This window comes from the organism of the source record quoted next, unplaced genomic scaffold (assembly GCF_019419815.1).
Source record: "Pyrus x bretschneideri cultivar Hongxiangsu unplaced genomic scaffold, Pyrus_bretschneideri_v1 Contig45, whole genome shotgun sequence".
NCBI classification, from domain to species: domain Eukaryota; kingdom Viridiplantae; phylum Streptophyta; class Magnoliopsida; order Rosales; family Rosaceae; genus Pyrus; species Pyrus x bretschneideri.
In genome coordinates this window covers 2,044,927-2,067,261 of record NW_025999779.1, presented here as the reverse complement: position 1 = coordinate 2,067,261, position 22,335 = coordinate 2,044,927, and the positions used below count along the sequence as shown (strand labels likewise).

The window sequence follows — 22,335 nt, the reverse complement described above, 5'->3', positions numbered from 1 at the left end:
CCTAATAAGCCAAGCGAGGTGCATGTAGCTTGGAATGTGGGTTCAAGAATGCCTTTGACGATCCTTAAATGAATAAAACTAAAGCAGTCTTTTTGGTAATTTAGCAACAACCTCAAATAGTATATGTGACATCCCGTCCCGGAATTATCGGAAACGTACGTGTGAAAAGACCGTTTTGCCCCTAGTTTGTTTTCGTTATGTAATTTGGTTGTTTTTGTGTTGTGTTGGCATGCCCTTGGACCACACACACACTCCCATACCTGCACCACCTTCTGTCACTCTCTCTCTCTCTCCCGAGTCCTCTATCCTTCTTCTTCTTCTTCAAAAACGTACGGACACACACCAAACCCCTCAAACCTAGACAGATCGAGGGAACCAAGTACACCATCAAGTTTGTGAGGCTGAGAGGAGTCCAGTGGTACCATTTTCAGGTAAGAACTTCGACGTTTTCACGTCGATTTCTTAAACTCTGATTTGAGTACTGTTCATGCAAATTTAATCCAGTTAGTTTTTGGACTTTTGAAGCTTGTAGATGTGTTGGTGAGGTCCCAAGGAGCTTGGGAGTGCATCGTTGGACGGAATTGGACGTCGGGATCACAAACTGTAAGTTTGGCCGAATTTTCATATTTTTGGAAAGTTTGATTCCGTTGTTTTTAGGCCCTAAAACTAGTCCAACGTGGTAGATTATGTTTAGGGCTTCATTTTGGTATAAATTACATGAAAAATGGATGAAAAACGAAGGAGAATAGCGAGTTTAAAACTTTCCCAGTTTTCCGGTGACCAGAGTCCGGCGAGGGTAGGCCGGAGAAGAAACAGGAATATTCCGTTAAGTTTTAACGGAATATTCCTAACGGCAGTAACGGTATCCGGTTAAGTTTAACGGAATATTCCTGACGGCGTCAATTGACACCGTCAGTGTGCACGGCACGTGGCCGCGCGTGGGGGCGCGTAGGTCCGTGCCTATTTTGGCGCGTGGGGGCGCGTGAGAGGTCCAAAAATTATTTTAAAAATATGGTTGTGATCCTGAGGTTGTGTAGAGCACGTTGGTATATTCATTTGTCCATTTTGAGCAATGTATGAGAAGTTACTTTGAACGGAAGGTTATGTGCTTTAAAGTTAACGTTTTTATAGTTAATTCGCATATAGGTGATTCCTATCCCGAGGACGAGCGTGCACACTTGAGGCAGGGGGGCTACGACCCTTCCACATACCAGTGAGTGGGCTTTTGATTTCCGTATATACCTATATACATATAATTCCCAGAAATTAATATAAATGCTTATTATTTTACATGCCATTCCTTTTACGTTATTGGTTGATATGCATGATTAGTGGCATATAAGTTGGTTTATATATTTATTCATATGTCATATACATATACGTTGGTGCTGTGGAGGCCTAGGTAAGTGCCAGGTAAGCATTGTTTAACATTTGCATTAAATAGTGATTAGAGGTGCTTAGAGAGCTCATAACCTGCACCCCTGGTGTTAGTGCTCCCGCCCAGAGTAGGGCACAGTCCTTCACGTGTCGTTCACCTCTCGCACCATACGCTCAGCTTGGAATCCAAGTTAGGTGCACAGCCCTGTCGTACAGACCACTATAGGTGGTTCCGACTCGTAGGTGACCCGCGATTATTCGCACAGTCTTCACGTGATCGTAGCACTAGAGCGTTTATATGTATTACACCCAGGCCTGTCGTACAGACCACTATAGGTGGTTCCGACTCGTGGGCAGGTTTAGTGATTGAGTTTGAGATTTGAGCTCTAGATTCAGCCGTACAGGTCATTTAGGGGACTCCGGCTGCCAGATTATATGCTATTGATGTGATTTATACCTGAGCACTTGCATATCATTATGAGGCTTTGACATGGCATACCTTTGAGCATGACTGGCATATTTATACATACGTATATATGTTTATTTTCTGGGAAGTATACAGGTTTTACGGCGAGGGGTTAGAATGTATTTTATGAAATGGTTTTCAAAGAATTTGTTTTTGCCCACTCACGCTTTTGTTTTGCGCCCCTCCAGGTTCTAGTAGCTTAGCGGTTTCGGTGGTCTTCCCAGGAGGCGTCTCGGCATTTCTGACAGATACTCACCGATGTAGGGTCACCTTCGGGTGCACTTTTGTTGTATCATTTTCTTTGGACTGCTGTAGTCTTTATGCTCTGAATTCAGCGTCTCACTTACGCTAGCACTCATATTGTCACTTTTTGTATGCTAGTTTTTAAATTATTCGTACTTTTACATTACTGTTTTTAGCTTCCGCACTGTGCACATGGCTACGTCACTTCCACGTGACGGCCAGCACGCCCTGATCTCGGTCGGGGTGTGTCAGTTTGGTATCAGAGCCTAGGTTTGGCAGTCCTGTGTCTGTGTGAGTACTCTAATGGTTTTGGTGTCTTCTGTCAGAATTATGCCGCCTCGTCGGGAACCACGTCGTTCAGATGAGTCCAGTTTCCCCGATATCACTCAGTTGGGGGAAGCTATTGCTACTGCTATCCAGGCAGCTATCCGCCCTCCCCAGATGACTCCTCTGGAGACTATGTACAATCTGAAATTGGATAAGTTCCACGGTCATGAGGGGCACGAGGGCGCAGAGCGTTGGTTAGAGCATATTGAGAAGACTTTCCGAGTGTTGAATAATCAAGGGAATCTTCCTGTTGAGAGATGGGTCGAGACGACCTCATGGTTTCTGGGTACGGAGTCTGCATCCTGGTGGGAGCAGGAGCTTCGTAGTTTGACTTCAGCCGAGAAGACTGACTGGAATGTTTTCATTAGGTTATTCAAGAGGAGGTTTGTGCCCCCTGAGTACATCGATCGCAAGAAGCAGGAATTCACTGAGTTGAAACAGCGGAAGATGACTGCAAACGAGTACTATCGGAAGTTCACCGATTTATCTCGCTACCACCCTGAGATTGTTGGTAATCCAGCAAAGATGCTTCGTCGTTTTCGTATTGGTACTAAGAAGAAGTGGCGTTCGATGGCGACCTCTACTCATTGTGATACTTATCAGGAGTTCTACGAGGTTTTGCTGAGAGTTGAGGACTCTGAGAACATGTCGAGCGAGAGTGATGAGAATGAGAAGAATGGTAATCAGAAGAAGGATGACAAGGGTAAAGGTCAAGCGTCGCTCGGGCCTCGTCAGACTCAGAACTTCAAGATGGGTGGTAATAGCTCTAGTTCTTCTAGTGGTGGTTTCAGTGCGACTGGTCAGGGACGAGGAGGTAGATTTACTGATGGCGCTCGAGGCCAGAGACAGGGTGATGGTGGCCGAGGCAGGGCCCCATTTTGCTGAAGGTGTAATAATCGGCACACTGGCGAGTGTAGGCGGGGCAGTAGTGGTTGTTTTACTAGTGGGCAGATGGGACATCGAGCCGCGCAATGCCCCCAGAGTCAGCAGCAGAAGCCGCAGCAGACTTTTCTGCCACCACCTGCCCCTATACAGCAGATTCAGGGTCCGAGTAGTTATGGACAGGCAGGACGAGGTGGTGCCTATCATTATCAGGGTGATGCTGTTCCTTATGCCCCGGGACAGTATCAGTATCCCCATGACCCCTATTCCCAGGGTGGTTACCCTCAGTATTCTGGTGGCTATATGTCGTATCCTCCAGCTCCAGCCGGCGGTTCTCAGTGGTATCAGGGAGGACAGTTTCAGTCAGGAGAGATTGCTACTAGTAGTGCAGGGTCTTCGAGACAGACCGGTCAGCCCAGTCAGGGGCGTAGTACGCAGGGCCGCGGTGTTCAGGCGAACAGAGGTCGTGGCGGACGACAGCAGGGCCAGGGGCGTATTCACAACATTTCTCTGCAGGATGCTCAGAACAACCCGGATCTGATCTCGGTCGGGGTGTGTCAGTATAATTCACCCGCAATAGGGTGAATATAGGCAACCCTTCCTAGAGATCTACCTATTTTTCTACAGGCCCACTGTTTCTCATCATTTTCTAAACATACTTGGTAGGAAATTCAACGTAAGCTAATATACGTGCATCAGGGTCTTGGGCATTGGTTTGAAACCATTGTGTTAACATAGTGATTTCAATATTAGGGTGGTTAACAACATTGGTTAGATCATCAGTCTCTCCAAAAAGAATATTTTGGTCAGATGGAAGGTGTACAGACAACCTCTTAATCGATGGTTCCTTAAAATGAATGTGAAATTGTAATAATCTCCAGACTGCTTCGTATGGGCATAAGTATCTACAGTTTAGATAAGCCACAACCTCATCAAACTCTTTATCCTCAAAAGCAGCTCTAGTTCGATCAACACCTTTAGTTATGTACTTAAAAATATATTTAATGAGTGTTGATTTACAACATGATTCAACATTTATATGTGCTTGATACTTCAATAATAGCTCACGATTGTAAGGGACAACAAATGCATTATCTAGCTTGATTCCATATTTTAGAACAAACATATTTTCTATATCTCGATGCTTATATGCAACAAAACCCTCTGTGGGAAAGATGGTTTCACTTGTGAAAGATTTAGGAAATTTTTTTGAACATTTGTTTTTTTTCATGCAAGGCGAAAATTGATTCGCAACACCACATGAGCCGTGGATCATGTACTACGAAACTGCATCATACCCATCTTTGTCACATCATATTATAAAATAAAAATAATAAAATCACGGATAATGGAAGCAGGGAGCAATAATTGACAAATTGGTTATTGTTGCTTTCATGGACATTCCTACATATATATATATATATATATATTCATTAATGATGATTCCACAAATACAAACAAAAATCCAAGCAAAGGAATGCAGCCTATTTCTCTCCCTCCTTTTTTTCCTCTGTCTTCCTCCCCCTTCTGTGCTGCTTCTCTTTGCCTCTTCCCCCCTCCCACCCCCCAAACCCCAAGCAATTATGAACAATTTAAATTATCATATAATTAATCCAAATTCTCAACTATACACACAGAGGATGTACTTATTCACTAAGACAAACTGTACATGCTAAGAATACACAACATACCACACAAAAGGCACAAATCAAATAATTATACATTCAAAATAAGATTTTCATAATGAGGAAAACGGATGAGAACTAAAATTAGCACAAAGCAAGTGAGGTGTACAACCCTCCAACTTTCTAAATTGACCAAGTAAAAAAACTTAGTAGCTGAACATGGAGAAAGGATGGAACAAAGAAATCCATTGTGGTGATGTAATAATCTATGATGCATAGTAAGTCGAGTTAAATGAAAAAATACCATTTCTAAAAACAACAAATAGACATCTAAACCTGCTGTACATACTGGTTATTAGAAAGTTTCAAACACAGAATAAAGATTTGTATTATAATTTAGTTTGTATAAAAGTTAACAAAACAAAATTTTAAAATGGATAGACAAATACCTTAATAATGGTTTATTTGGTGGCTGTTATGTGAATGAATGGTTTGATCTGTATGCTTGTGTTGGATCTACATGCATATGAAAAATAAAATTAAAAAGTGCATCACACAAATACAGAAGCAACCAAGAAATGGAAAAACAACCTAGCAACATAGAGATATTCGAATGATGTGAAATGGAAAAAAAAAAAAAAAAACGTGAAGGTGATTTGGTGAGAAGCAATTAGTGGGAAAGTATGAACAAACACACAAATGAGCACAGTGCAACCCCTTTATTTATAAAGACAGAAATCTCACCCTAACAGTGAACTGAATAGTGAACTAAACAGCCTAAACTCCCAAATTTAAAAACAATAAACTTAAAATGGAGTTTGAATTTTGTTTACCCATAAGCAAAGGGAAAAAAATATCTGAAAAACACAAATATCAAGACAATGTAGTCCCTTAATTTACAAAGACTAAGAGCAAACTCAAATAGTTAACTAAACAATTTAAAAATATCTATGACACCTTTAATGAAGCCTACTGCCTATGTGCAATGGAGCACAACAAATTTATCTACATTATGGTTGTTAGGAGAATGGATTAGGTTGTAGGAAAAATGTGGACATACAACTAACCCTAGAGGTGATCTGAACAACCTAGAAAAAACTAACAGCAAACCCTAATAGTTCAGTAAACAATATAAAATATCTATGATAGCATTAATGGTAGAGAAAATATCTATGACAATCTTAATAAATGGAATGGCTAATCAATCAGTAAACAACAATTAAAAACAATAAACTGAAAAATAGTTAACCCTAAGGTGAACTAAACAATCTACAAAGATCTATTACAATTTTAATTAAGGAACAAAATATTTGTAACAATTCTAAAACAAAAAAAAAAAAGATCAATCAGACAAAATTAATCAAGAAACAAACAAATTAAATCAGTGGAAGATCCTAATTCACAAAAACAAAGACATAATCCTAGCACTCAACTCAACAATTTATAAACATCCATTACAATTTGAATGAAAGAACAAAATACAAATGAAAATTTTAACAAAGCAAATGGCAATTAGACACTAAACAATGAAAAAAAAAAAAAAAAAAAAACAGTGCATTACCTTTTGAATCAAGGGAGAAAATTGAAAACCCAGACCCTGCCATTCATCCCTCACCCATTCCTTTCTCACCACCTCTGTGCGTAACCCGTTAACCATAAGAAATATACACACCCATGCTTTCCGCTCTGTATCACTCTCCTTGCCCATCTCTCTCTCTAAAATGGGAGAAAATCCCATAGATCCTGGCAGAGCACCTACCTAAATCTCTCTCTCACTCAGTCCAAACCCTGTAGCTTCCATCTCTCTCCAATCTGTCAGGCCTTGTGTCTCCCTCCTCTGTAGTTGCTCTGTCCCCCTCTCTCGGCTCGCCAGAGGCACACCCAGCTATCTCCGAGTAAAAAATAGGAGCGATTATCTCTCTCCAATTTGTCAGGCGTGATGTCCCCCTCCCCTCTCTCTCGCTAAGTCAAACGTGAAATGCAGCCAATGGCTGAAAATAGATTTTTAAGCCTGAGTGGTAATTTTGTAAATTAAGTGAAAGTTGGTTAAAAGCATCCAAGTGGCAATCTTGTAAATAAACTGAAATATGGTTCAAAACACTGTTCATTTGTACAGTGCAATTTTCCCACCTTCTTTAGACTAAAGTAATTAATATACAAAGCAGTGAAGTCCATAGCATAATATTAACTTTAGCTTGAAATGCGCTTTTATGTTACGTTCTTTTCTGAACATAATAGTCGGCATTGAACCTTGAAGTACCAAATGAATGATATGTGGCCAAATAACAATTCTGCATAATGCATCTCATTAGCGTCTCTACCAAGAGAAAACTTATATCTATATTCAAAAACCACTTCATTATGTATAAAAAATCAAAAGTGTTGTAGGTCTAATTTATTGAACTGTATTAAGGACATGGAAAGATATGTATTTGTAGACATGTATGTTACATCACCCCAATGTGCCTTTATTTATAGTTGTAGGAAAAGTTAAATACATAGCCTAATAAGATTACAACTCTAATAAGATAAAATCTAACCCTAGAGAATCTTCTAGGATATCCCAAATACTTTAGGATTTATACAATCACATTCCTAATCTAATAGGACTGCAACAAAAAGTAAATTTAGATTAAACATCAAGTTCACTAAAACAAAAGAAAAAAAAACAAACAAAAAAAAATACCATTTTTAGATGAAAAAACTTTGTCGGGCCAAATACCTTTTCGTCGCCTATACTTTGCCCAACAAAATTCCATCGCAGAAAGCCTGTCGCTCAAATATTTTCCCGTTGAAATATAATCATTCGTCGGCCGAACATAGTTGATCGACGAAATAAAATTCGCCCAATAAAAAACCGTTGACTGACCTGGCCGGACAAATGTAGTTTGCTCGACTACACAATTTCGTCGAGTTTTTGTAAAATAAAATAATTATAAAAATTCACCCAACAAATTATTCGTTGGCCAACTATTTTAAAGATAAAAAATAAAAATACAATAAAAGTTTGCTCAATGAATATATTTGTCGGGCAAAGCCTTTATATATATATATATTTTTTTTTTTCTTTTTTTTTAATTCGAAATAAAAACAATATTTAAATTAAATAATTTATTTAATTTTAATAATATTAATCTCAAAAGCTAACATAAGTCTCAACTTTAAAGAAATTTATTAATTATATTAAAAATAAATATTTTACCAAAAACTAAACTAAGTACGACCACTCAGGTAGGTGCTGATCAGGTGGCTGTTGAATGGCAACTGAAGGTCTCTCAAATGATCCTGAATGCGGATGCCAGAAGCTAACATTGCTTGGGCTATCCCAGCAATGTATTGCATAAGGTCGTCCTCTCATTGGCGTACGACTTCTCGCTTTCATGCAACTTCTTCTTGCTTTAGCGCAGCTTCTTTTTGCTAGCTTGCTAGCTACATCTCTAACTGTTGCAGTTTAGATGACGTCGTCCTTCTTCTGTGACCTAGAAGCCTACAAAAAAAATAAAAAAAAAGAGAACTCAATTAAAATTATCAATCATAATTTAAATATTTTATAGTACAAAGAAATTAGAAATCAAAATTTAGAACAAAATACTTACATAAATATCGTCAGCCAACTAGTTGCCATAATTGACATGTCTATCCCCCCAAGCCTCCACTTCGGGGAAATTTGAGCCATGCTCACGCCGTTCGTCGACCTAAAAAGATAATGGCCAAGAACCAAAGTGATGAAGATATGGCTTCATTTTCTGGTTACCTTTATTTGTCGTTGATTTACGCTGTAAATTAAAAATTAAATAAAAATACAAAAATGGAATTAAAAGAATTTTTTAAAAAATTACTAGAAATGTCGGGCTCTAAAAATGATCGCACAAGCACTCGCACTGACCAATCCTCTCCCTAACCTTTGGGGGTGGATCAATATGAGCTTCATCAGGAGATGCACAAGTCCTGTAATACCAGTGCAGTACATACTTTTACTCCTTGTACTGCTTAGTCCACACCATATATATGTACTCTTTTGTACCCAGGTCTTCATGTCAATGGCGAAGTTGGTTAATAAGTTTAAAAAATTCTAGACTCACGGAAATCTATCTCATCATCTCGTCATTCACCTCGAGGCCGAGCTTCCTCCACATTTGGTGACCATGGGGCATGATGCGGATAATGGCACCTATGTCGTGAGTCAACAAGTTGTTGACTTTCTGACCTGCTCGTTGGTAGAGTGGGATGTAATCGACGACGATCCGGGCCTGCGATAAGCAGGTGATGTAGTTGGAGGCCAAACCTCTACAGATCCCCTTTCCCCAATTTGCTCTTCTTCTCAATTGGGAGTTTTCCATCTCCCTCTGAGTGAACAGTCGCCCAATCGGCCTCCACAACATCAGCAGGGCTGGCTAGGACCATCACATGCTCGTGGCATCTCTAGCTGTGAAGACGCTTGGTAGATCGAGGCACTCGCCTCGATGTATTAAAAGTACTAGGGCCTATCACCGACTTAGTAGTGACCAGCTAGGTGCTGCTGGGTATCCCTTTTGTTGAGCCACTCTGACCTGAAGCGGAGATATAGCGACGACCACTAATGATCAACTGCGATGGCATGTGTGAAAAAAAAAAACACACACAATAATTTCTACAATTTTACAGACTTTTTACAAATTTAATTTCTTTCCTAAAACTTAAGTTTTTTTACTATAAACTTCACATATTTCCTACAATTTTTTTTGGGTAACAATATTTCCTACAATTTTCACATATTTCTACAAACACAATATTTTCATAAATTCACAATTATTTTCACAAACTCCCAAATTTACAATATTCACAATATTCCCTATTTTCTTATTCCATATTCTTTATTTTCACAAATTCACAACATTTTCACAACTTCACAATATTCGCAATATTCCAATATTTCCACAAATTCAGAATATTCACAATATTTTCACAACTTCACAACATTCACAATTCCCTATTTTCACAATATTTTCGCAAATTCACAATATTTTCACAACTTCACAATACTCCCTGTTTTCACAATGTTCACAATATTCACAATATTTTCGCAAATTCACAATATTTTCACAATATTCACGGTATTCCCTATTTTCACAATGTTCACAATATTCCCAAAGTCACACAGATCACTATTTTCACAAAATTTTCACAAATTCAAATATCAAATTTACCATTGATTTTGTAGATGGTGGCTAATAAGAGGACGAAGAAAGATCAGTGATGGTGGTGGTGGCTCATGGATGAGAGTGATTAAGAGACTACAGAGAGGGAGCACAAGATAGAGAAAATTTTCACAAATTCAAATATCAAATTTACCATTGATTTTGTAGATGGTGGCTAATAAGAGGACGAAGAAAGATCAGTGATGGTGGTGGTGGCTCATGGATGAGAGTGATTAAGAGACTACAGAGAGGGAGCACAAGATAGAGAAGATTTTCACAAATTCAAATATCAAATTTACCATTGATTTTGTAGATGGTGATAGAGTAGAGGACGAAGAAAGATCAGTGATGGTGGTGGTGGCTCATGGATGAGAGTGATTAAGAGACTACAGAGAGGGAGCACAAGATAGAGAAAATTTTCACAAATTCAAATATCAAATTTACCATTGATTTTGTAGATGGTGGCTAATAAGAGGACGAAGAAAGATCAGTGATGGTGGTGGTGGCTCATGGATGAGAGTGATTAAGAGACTACAGAGAGGGAGCACAAGATAGAGAAGATTTTCACAAATTCAAATATCAAATTTACCATTGATTTTGTAGATGGTGGCTAATAAGAGGACGAAGAAAGATCAGTGATGGTGGTGGTGGCTCATGGATGAGAGTGATTAAGAGACTACAGAGAGGGAGCACAAGATAGAGAAAATTTTCACAAATTCAAATATCAAATTTACCATTGATTTTGTAGATGGTGGCTAATAAGAGGACGAAGAAAGATCAGTGATGGTGGTGGTGGCTCATGGATGAGAGTGATTAAGAGACTACAGAGAGGGAGCACAAGATAGAGAAAATTTTCACAAATTCAAATATCAAATTTACCATTGATTTTGTAGATGGTGGCTAATAAGAGGACGAAGAAAGATCAGTGATGGTGGTGGTGGCTCATGGATGAGAGTGATTAAGAGACTACAGAGAGGGAGCACAAGATAGAGAAGATTTTCACAAATTCAAATATCAAATTTACCATTGATTTTGTAGATGGTGGCTAATAAGAGGACGAAGAAAGATCAGTGATGGTGGTGGTGGCTCACGGACGAGAGTGATTAAGAGACTACAGAGAGGGAGCACAAGATAGAGAGAGAGAGAGAGAGAGAGAGAGAGAGAGAGAGAGAGAGAGAGAGAGAGATAGAAAGAGGGAGATTTCTAGGTTAAGTGGCACAAGGAGGAGGAAGACTCTCGAGTTAGAGCCCGACGAAATGGGTTGTCGAACAAAGGTTTAAAAGATATGACACGTGTTTAAAACAGTAAAATTTCTTCGGGGCAAACTTCAAATGTTTGTTGGGCAAAGGTCACTTAAAGCAGTTTAATTTTGATGAAAAAAAATGGTGGGAAATAAAGTTTTCCCAATGAAATTTTAGAATATTTTGTCAGACAACCTTTTATTTTTGGGGCAAATTTGATTTTTTGTCCGACGAATATATGTATGTTTGCTGGACGACTTGCACCTATTTCGTTGGGCAAACATCAATAAAAATTAATTTCCTTACTTTTTTAATTTAATTTCCAACTGTTAGAAGGTCATTGAACTTGATGATCAAGTCCCTTTAATCTGTGGTTTTACTCTCAATTACCATTCTTACAAAAAAAAAAAAAAAAAATCAAAATCAAAGGTCATATAGCCATTAAATTGTGACTTTTCATTTGTAACCGTTGAAGGATTTCGTCTGGTTACCCAATCCTCAAAAATTTGTTTTTGGTGTATGCAATCATGGAGTAAATACAAACAAGTTTGACTGTTGGATCATTAAAACTAATTTCGTAAAATGCATATCCCGTCAAAACAATAGATTCAAGCAACACTTAGAGTTTATTCTATACTTCCACTAAGTAGAACGTAAGATTTTGTCGTATCCACTAATGCAAATATTTTACATTGATGATCAGGTTCTTCTTCATGGTATTCTTCTATAGTCGAGGAGTGTAGTTGTATAAAATTATCAAAATTTGGAGCTAAAATAAATGTTAAATTATGATTTTTCGTTTGTAACCATCAAAGAATTCCATCTAATTACCTAATTTGCAAACGTTTGTTTTCCATGATTTTTTGCCTATGTGATCTTGGAGTACATACAAACAAGTTTGACGGTTGGATCATTGAAACTAGTTTTGTGTAATGTGTATCCTATCACAAAATAATAGATTCAACAAACACTTAAGAGTTTCTTCCAGACTTCCATTGAGTAGAACATAAGATTTAGTCGTATCAGCTAGTGTAAATATTTTAAATTGATGATCGGGTTTGTTCATCGTATTCTTCTAGGATCGAGGAGTGTAGTTGTGAAAAATCATGAAAATCAGAGCTAAATAATCGTTAAATCGTGATTTTTCGTTTGTAACCGTTGAAGGATTTTGTCCCGGCACCTAATCCCCAAAAAAAAAATTCAGTGGTTTTCGGCGTATGCAATCTTTGCCATTGCGCGCAAGTCTAGCCTAGACATGAGCTAGACAATGGTGAGTGATTGTTTTCCACTGGCCTTCAACAAGTCTCAGAACCTCGAACAATTTCTAGAGGGTGTATTGCATGTCTTCCCTGCCCATGTTGTTGAACTTGTGGGACATTTAGTCCAATCTAACCGCTCCATCACTAGCTTAATTGCCGATACCTTCCACACCTCGGCTGCGGCCATAGCCAACAAGTACAACCTTGTCTGCATGTACATATTTAACAATTTTCTACGCACAATGTTTTCTCCAATATTCACTACAAAATTCATATTAGGCTTTGAATTTCTTTTGTTCTTCTGCTTTTAGTTTGAGAATATAGTGAACGTGACTTGCATCTTCCACACAAGTACACAACATTACTGCTCTGCTTGATCTATTCTTCGACTGCTCAATGCCCCGTGAAAATAAAGCATCACGAAAAGACAGCGGTTTAAATTGGTGAAAGCTGATTTTCTTTTTTTTTGGAACAAAAACTTGGTGGGAGCTAGAACTCAGCTTCAGTCTTGCATATATGGTTTCTAAGAATAATAAAAGCCTCAAGCAGAGAAAATTTAAGTTAATAAACCACAAAACGAAATCTCGATTGTATCAATAACACGAAAGAACAAACCTAACCTGTAGAGATCGACGAAGATGATGCCATAGCCAATCACAGTAGAACTTCTCTCTGTTGAAAGCTCTTGTACTAACAATACGTCTTGGTCCAAAACCAGGCTGCCTTTTGCAAGAGCAGAAGTTTACTATTTATACTACAAAATAGTCTCACCGATTCATGTAAGCGAATCAACAAGTTACTAGGATCACAGATGCTAAAGGGTGGGAGAAACAAGGCAGCAGCCAGTAAACTTTCCAGAAGACAACACAGATCAAACACTATATGTTTGGAAAATTTGATGTATCAAGTGGAGCTGGTAATGAAAGAACAAGCAATTTCCAAAACAACACGGTGACGGACTCGAAATCTGCACAAACTTTATACAGGTTTGATTAGTTAATTTATGTTGATGTCAACTGATATTAATTGCTTAGAAATCCATATGTATAAGTTGTGGGAATAAAATCTGTCTACTCTTCGAAAGCACCCGAGGAAGAAAAAAGAAAATATATAGTGAAAATGACTTTGCATTAATTAACGAAAATCCTAAAAATATAGTGTTTTCAATGACTTGCAAATCTAGAGAGAGAGAGAGAGAGATGGAAGATCGTTCAAAGCCTTATGCAATTATGGTGCCTCTCCCTCTCCAAGGCTATGTAATCCCATTTACCAATCTGGCCGTGAAGCTTGCGTCCCAGGGTCAATTTTATCAACTCCAAATTTATTCACCACCATATAACAAAATCCCAGCCCAACAAGAACACTGAGGATCATGATCAAACTAACATATTCGCCATGGCACGCAAGTCCAGTCTAGACATAAGCTACAAAAACCGTGAGTGATGGTTTTCTGCTGGCCTTCAACCGGTATTAGAACCTCGGCAAGTATCTTGAGGGTGTGTTGATGCTGATACCTTCCACACTCGGCCAGCAACCATAGCCCACAAGCACAACCTTCCACACTTGGCCAGCAACCATAGCCCACAAGCACAACCTTGTCCATATTTCCTTCTGGACTGAGCCAGCTTTGGTCTTAAGCCCCTACTATCACTTGGACCTCCTAAGAAAAAAAATGGTCATTTTTGTTCCCATGGTACATAATAACCTTCTCATAAATCACCTCAAGTTTTAGATTACACAGCTAGGTTACGAATACCTTGTCTTACTACAATATGACATTTTATGTTGTCAAACTGTCAATACACAAGTTCACGACTCATGAGTGATTTAAGTTGACAGTTTGGAATAAGAAAATTTGGATTGAATATATATCGCTTTGATAGTTGATTTTTCAGACAATCACGAGGACACCATCGAATCCGAGTGCCTTTCAGCCTTGCAATTGGAGGATGCACGGATCCTCACATAAAAACTTATGCCAATTCACTAGTGATGTAAAGGCCAAAATTCAAACTCGAATGTAAAACTCCACATTGCCAATATGCTTCTCGGTTTTGTTAACAGTTCCGAAGGACGAAAATACGTTGGTACCGGAAATAGTTATTTATAAACTGTATCTGTGATAAAAATTCACAGCAAAAGATGATAAACATTGAGTAGGAACGAATGTACAAATAACACTGCCAACCTTAGGGTTTGAGACAACCAGGTTCATCTGGTCAGGTTGCAGTAGGTCGTACATCAGTTATGAAATACAATTTACAGAAGGAAAAGAAAGTAAAAAAATAAAAATCCAAAATACAAGTTCTCTACATTTGTACAAATTACGACCTTTTGATCAGAGAATTGTACACATAAAAGGTTCGGTTTTCGATTCGGGCTCGCAGGGGCACCTTTAGCATGCAATCCTCAAGTCAGAGCTAAACTGAGAAAACGTTAAAGTCACTGAACTCCAATTGAAGCCCCGCAATTAGAAGGGTGTTACGCTGTTGTCCGATTTGGCACGTATCAAACTCCGTTGCCAATTTTGAAATCTGAAAAGGATGCAGTTTCTCGACCTTCGGCTGATGGTGTTGCTTCTTTCTTGTTCACCCCGAAAAAGGAGCAATTTTGAAATGCATCAAGACTGCTGGCAATAAGCGGTTCAACCCACTAAGGCTATCACTCAGCATGAAATCATCGTTATTGTATTTGGAGGACGGCATCTCCAAATCTAATGGTCCTAAAGATTCAGGCTGTAAAGATAGGAACACAAAAATCAGATTTATCCCCAAAATATTACTGAAATGCCATAAATGTATCGCTAAAATAATTCTACATATATACAGATACAATTCCAATAACACTTTTTTGAGGACCCTCTGCTTCCTTGATAACAAACAGGGGTAGGTTTCAGCAAGACCCGGCAAGACAGGTCATGAAGCTTCAAAGTTAAAGACAGAAAATGCTGAAAAGAAACATACCCAATATATATCTGCTAATGCGTTAAAATCTTTTACTGAACTCTCAATATGTAGATCCGGCTGACACTGGTCCACACAGTCCCCTTGGGGAGGATCAATGGGCCTGTCAACGACAGGTATGTCCTGCAAAAAAAAGTCACATTACTCAATGTGTTTTCACAAAGCAACTCTGCCTGTTCCCCATCCACCATGCAGAGTTGAGTAAACAAATTATGTAATAGGAAATGATACCTCAACCATAAGATCAGATCCCGCTGAGCTTGTACAAACTGTCTGTTTGCATGGCCCTGGGGGAGCAACCCCAGGTAAACTAGGAACTTCTTGACAGAAAACAGGATTCTTTGGAAATGAGAAGCCATCACATGTTTCTTCAGCATCCCAGATAGAAGATACATGGGATTCCATAATATGTTGACATCCCATCTTGTCCTGTCTAGCAATATGAGCGGCAATCACAGCATCAAAAGAATCACAGCTAAATGGGATCTGCTGTAGGCATTGGGAGGTTTCAGCAGCAGGTGGATCAATGCGGTTAGAATCTAAATCATGAGACACTCCTACTAGCAAATCTCCAACACTTATGTTGGTTAGGCTATCCGCCCAATCACCAGATGATAGTGAATTGCCATTAATTAATCGCGTGCCATCCTAGGTTTTTACAGACAAATTAAATGTTCAGAAAAACAGCATAGCAAATATAAACAAGAAAAATATGTAAAGAGTTTACGGCACAATCTACTCCATGGTTCACAAAATTAGAGAGGTGAAGTTACCCATAGAGGAAGGTCAATTGTTAATATGTCTATTCAGCCCTATGAGCCTGGAATGAATGATAAAATTAAATGCTTGAAGCAGAGGAAGGTCAATTACCAGATCTCCCCGATGTACTGAGGTATTCTGATCACCAGCCTCCTTTCTGTGCAATGTCCTTATTTCTGTAGGGGTCCCCACATTGTTTGGACTTGAGGAGACATAGCCACTTATCTCATTGGGCTCATCAGTTGATGTCAAAGCAAGAGAGTTCTTATCCACAGACTGATTGTTAGTTGATAGATGAGATATAGGAGTTGAATCCACAATCTGCTCGTTCCTCTTCTCCACATTCATGTGCTCCCCTTGAATGCTGCAAGATGCTATAGGTGCTTGGAATTCAACAGACCTGAGCTCAGTATTGGAGAACCAACCGTACCTGCAATGATAGAGCAAGTCATTTATGTTATTTAGTGATCCAATATAAGACACTATATTTGAGTTCAAAAGAAAGAAGTAGAAACCTTAAACGAAAAACTTGAGGGCTTCCAATTGTTGAGTATACATCCGCCGCACTGACAACTGAGTCTTGTGCCCATCTAGGATAACCCATCAGGTTCTCTCTCTGAACACTGTAAGGGAAAAGCATTAGCTCTCCCGATGCTACATTTGAATTCCCCCATTTGCGATTTAGGTGTTCCAAAACTGATGATATCTTTTTCCGAGTACTAAGAGTGAGCTCCAAGTGTGGATTATGTTTATCCTGCGAACCGATGAAAACCCAAATTTTGGTTACATCTCTAACAAGTGTTCAGGTGTTTAACCTTTATTACAAATCAAACTCTAAAATTTTAGTTATGCCAGTGCTTACAATTTCCAAGGCTCTCCTAGTAACATCATCAATTGGGAACAACTGGAGTTTAAGTTTCATACAATTGTTCTCTGCGTAAATTTTTTGTGGGAAAGTGGGCATAGGGGACAGGACGGTTCCAACAGGAACAGAGCAGCTTTGCCCTGGAAATCAAAACAAAAAGAACCATTGCATTAAGAAACTTTGCCCAACTTCATTGAGGATAAGCCCTTCAAGAACATATAATGTAACAGACAAAAACTGGCCCAAAAAATGACTCACCTTCAGTGCTTCTGTCCTGCTGCTGACCTTCTTTATCAGTTGCTGCTCGCTCCAGGTGCTCAGCAGCATCAGCAACCAAAGAAACCCCAGCAATTGCAGCCTTTTCCCACTTTTTATACGCCACTGACGAGACAGCACCTGCTAATAATACATTAGTAACCAGAAAAATACCAAATTTCCTCAATATGGAACCAGCAGTAAAAATATGTGACCATATTCACTTATTTCAAAAACCAGATACTGCTAATTATTTTGAATAGTAATTTTATAAAATGAAGCTGATACCATATGAATAGTAATTTTACAACATGAAGCCGATATCATATGAAACAAGAAGCAATTCCTCACTGTATCCACCACGGGGAAAATCAAATTAAGTAAAACCTTCATATTATTTTTTCTAATTGAGAGGAAGATAAGTCAATTTTATTCTCGGGAAAAGAAAACAAGAAGAATAAAGCCAGACATTAAGTTTCAAGGAGGCAAGAACAGCAATCTAAGAAACTAGAGTCACAAAGGTACTTGGTAGTTTGAAAACTTCAAGGTAATGAACCAAAATAAATTTAACCATAACCATCCTCAGATTCAAGCAAGTTACATAAAATTAATGAGGGTGAAACCCTAAAATCCAAATGCACTCAGATATTCCTTCATATTAGGTGGAAGGTGACATCAGATATTTATGCTCATCCTTATACCACTTCGCTGAAAGTATATATGAGCAAAAAGTGCACCAAACAATTTAGAGGCCAATTTGCACAGCTGGGACAATGCAGCAAATAGGAATTAAATTCTAAACTTTACATGAAAAGATTGTCAATGTGACTAATTACCTAAAGGAAGTACCAAAACAAAATGACCACATAAACTAGCATCTGTTACAAGGAGAGACTGAAAAGTGGTTAGACTAACAAAAAGAATCACCTGGTTTCCGTCGTTGTCTAGCAGGTTTCATGGTACTTGAGTCTCCTTTGTTGCTACGATTAACACCTATATTTACATTGCGCTTCATTGATGCTTTTCCAGGTCCTAATTTCTGAATATTGTGACTGTCAACAAGAACCAGTTTAACTGTGCGATTATCATGTCCTGATGGTCTATTCTGATTGGAAACAGTACTCGGAGCATTAGGAGGGCAGTTTTCCCCCTGAGAAGGCCGTTTCCTAACACTCTTCTTCCGGTCTTTCAGGAGTTGGTGTTCCTTTAAGGAAAAGACATATGTTAGTCAATCCATGATCAGTATATTAGATCAAAATCAAACATAGTGCCCTTCTATGAAACTACATTAACCATGCTACACCATAAACTGCTCCACTCATCATGTACACGAATTACACTATAGTTACCCATGGTTGATGTGTGTAACACAAGGCATGGTCAGCTAAATTGGTGGTCAGCAAAATTCTAATCTATCAAACATAAGAAAGTATTTCTTTATCCAATATATATCTATATATATATACACACACACACATATATTTGTAAGAAAGTATTCATGGATCAATTAGTGTATTTTACTAACCAGTGCTCTATAAAGATCTTAAACCTTCGGGGCTTCAAGTGAAGCTTTGATGCTTTGCAACTATATTTTTCCAGCAAAGACCACCTGCAACAAAATCATTCAAAACACATAATTCTCTGCACAATTGTACTATTTATCAAGACAATTTCAGCAGACAAGTAATTGTCAATCATGATGTCCCTAAGCCCTTTGATCAACGATAAATATCAGGTTGAATGTTCCCAACAAAGACTGTTAAAAACTAAGATCCAACTGCAGTCTGTATTTTTTTAGAGGAGGTCCACAGGAAATAAAAATGGGGGTAATCTGATTAGTAACGAATCTTACCATCGAAGCATAGCAGCATTCGTATCTTTAGAATTTTTGGAATCCAAATACAATTCTGGACCCAGCAGCTTGTTCATACGCCTCACAAGACGATAGTAATAATGCCTGACCTGGAAACCATGAAGGGGAAAGAAAACAAAATGAAACAGAAAGAAGATTAAAATCAAGATGTCGACAGGAGGATCCATGGACCATCGTGAAAACAGTCAAAAGTAACTGTGATCAAATACCTGATCCTTGTTTTTACTTTGAACACGTCGAGTGATCTTTTCAAAATTCTGCAATCAATGTTTGAACAGTTAGGGATTATTATGTCTAAAATAGTAAATTGGCAACAAACAAAAAAACCCAAATAACAAGAACATGCCTTCCCAACTTGTCGTAACGCAGAAAAGAAACTTTCCTCCTCTTGATGTGTCCAAGCAGCCCATTGCCGTGTTGTTTTTTTCACTGCACATTCACAACAATTAGAACATCGAAATTTGTACCTGGGAAACTGACATATTCAGCAGAAGCCCATAATAAATAAATTTAGGCATAAGTTTCGCATTAAGCATACTGGGCTGCTGCTGTGCGACATGAGTTGAGATGGTTGGGGCTACAACTGGACCTCCATCCTGAACCAAGAAGCTCCCCTGATGAGGATGTACCTCAGAGTCCATGATGACTGTTGACCCTATCTGCATGTTCAATGCATAACAAGATATCTATATGCTCTTGCTCTCAGATTCCAGTGCTTCGAGTTATACTTTGTTTGACCTTCAAACTTGGTGAAAATCCAACTAGTTAATTGTAAGGAGAGGAGTTAAGCTTAGCCTGGAAAAAATCAATTCAGAAAAAAAAAAGACCAAGTTAAATAAATAGAAGGAACCAATCTAACTAGGGTACACCAAATGCACCAAGGATTCACATTAATACACCCCAAATTCAATTTCTCCGTATATTTCATAATATTTTCTGGTTGAGTTATCAAACTTATTTACATAAGGATCTAAAATTTCAGATCTGCTAATTTCAAATGGCCCAATTTGAAATGCACCCCTTCATTGGGTAGAATTTTATATGGGTAACGAACAAGTAATTTCACATTCAAAACCAAAACTCACAAAAAGAACTCCGTAAAACAAGCACTGAAGCTCAAAAGTTCTTTCAAACTGCTTATGTGATTATTAGATTCAAAATTAGCACTTAAAGACCCAACACCATAGTTTGCCGAATACGGAAAGAGCATCTGAATTCCGTATGGTAGGGACGAACCGATTCGTTGACAATTCGGTGGTAAATTTGGTGGTTGTTCATCTATTCATCTCTAATTTCAAGGTTTTTCAAGGCTGAAAGCACGTGGCTTTTCCGGGAAGTTTCGGCAGAGGAAGACATGGACAGGGCTGACAGAGTGAGACCCAGGTCGGAGTCTGCAGATAGGTTTGGGTGGGGTTGGAGAAAGAGGGTAGGGCTGGGTTCGGTTTCAATCAGTTTGGTTTTTTGCCAAAACCAAAAACGAACCAAAATTACTGTTCGGTTCGATTTTGTCGGGTTCTGTATGGGTTCAATTCGGTTTTTTTTTTTTTTTTGGTTACCTGAAAAATGTTTTTAAGGTTGCCATTATCAGGGATCTTAACATCGGAAGTGATTCTTGAGTCTTCTAAAACTTGAGCCTTCTGATGCTTTAATTTCCAAAGAAATTTGAATGCCAATTATAATCAAAATGAAATAAGTATCAACAAATATTTTCACATGATCATGCCAATTATAACCAGAATGAAATTTGGAATGCTTTATTTTGTGATCGTTTATTGGTACAGAGTATCAACAAATATTTTCACATGATCATGCATGAACTATAATCTCAAAATTCATAATCCCCTGCTTTTGATTTCAACAAATATCTCAAGAAACAAATCATTTACATTATATATGTATTTATTCAGCATATACAAACGAGGATTCGATACAAAACCGAACCCTCGAAGATCTAAAACGCAGCTCAATCAAAACCAACAATGGTAAAATTGCACACCCAAATCATTCAAATCTATCAGAAATTTAGCGAATTCCAGAACGAAGACTAAAATTGGCAAGAAATATATACAATTTACATACATTCGGAAACCCTAATTTCGCAACATTTGGTATCTGAAACTAAAAGTAGCAGCCCAAACAGGTATAAAGATAAAATCGGAAGTACCAGAGAGAGGGAATACGTTACCATTGACCGACGAAAAGGAGGCAGCGAGCTGTGAGACGGGGAGGAGAAGGCGACGGCGTGATTCAGGAAGGGTATTCGCCAGTGATTCAGAAAGGGAATTCGCGAATCGCGAGTGATTCAGAAGACTGAGAGTCTGAGTGAAAAATTCGCGAGGGTTGGGAGGACCGGGTTCGGTTTCAAGGTCTGAGGAATTCGCAGGGGTCTGCGAGGGAGACTCTAGAGCTCTGATGGAGGAATTGCCGATAACGGGTAAACGACGTCGTGTACCCAAGGTCTGAGGGGGTCAAGTAAAACGACACCGTTTTAAATTTCGGTTCGGTTCGGTTCGGTTCGGGTCGGTTTCTGAATCACTGAAACCGAAAAACATATTTCGGTTCACTTCGGTTTGTCAAATTCGGTTCTTTCTTTTTATACAATTTTTTGGGCTTTGGTTCAATAAAGCGAAACCAAACAAACGTATTTCGATTTGCCAAATTCGATTTGGTTTTTTTTCCTTCAATTCGATTTGTTTTCAGTTTTCGAATCCACCCCAAAAGTGGGAATGCATCGAGAGAGTTTTTGGTTTCAAGGAGGAGACCATGTTAGTTGAACAGACAAGTCACTGAATATCTGCGTTTTTACCCAGAGCGACGAGATCACAGAAAAATTGAAGAAAAGAAAACGCACCTGTAAATTTATAGGTTCATCTTCGTCAATTCCTCATCAGATGGTAATCTTTATTGAGTTTATCCTTCCATCTTTGTATCACCCCCTCGATTGGGAGACTCAAGATAATTGTGAGCTTGTCCCTTCTAGATTTGTGTGGCATTATAATTTTCTAAGGACAGAGTAAGGCGGA

General features: G+C 38.6%; 1 protein-coding gene and 1 long non-coding RNA gene across 2 annotated transcripts; both read right to left on the bottom strand.

Annotated features, from left to right (window-relative positions):
• Window positions 1-8,030: 8,030 nt before the first annotated feature.
• LOC125469799 lies at window positions 8,031-9,880 on the bottom strand. Its single transcript, XR_007252054.1, has 2 exons — window positions 8,517-9,880; window positions 8,031-8,407 (listed from the first exon to the last, which is right to left on the bottom strand). It is a non-coding gene; the product is annotated as an uncharacterized LOC125469799 (long non-coding RNA).
• Window positions 9,881-14,685: 4,805 nt separating this feature from the next.
• Window positions 14,686-21,641, bottom strand: LOC103965480 (TSL-kinase interacting protein 1). The gene is given in 15 exon segments (XM_048567591.1): window positions 14,686-15,236; window positions 15,239-15,332; window positions 15,561-15,683; window positions 15,792-16,208; window positions 16,431-16,749; window positions 16,835-17,073; window positions 17,182-17,324; window positions 17,443-17,580; window positions 18,367-18,643; window positions 18,961-19,048; window positions 19,292-19,401; window positions 19,522-19,569; window positions 19,659-19,741; window positions 19,851-20,107; window positions 21,498-21,641. Coding segments are annotated over 14 exon segments (2,337 nt in total). The 5' UTR covers window positions 19,978-20,107; window positions 21,498-21,641; the 3' UTR covers window positions 14,686-15,105.
• Between the last annotated feature and the right edge of the window lie 694 nt (window positions 21,642-22,335).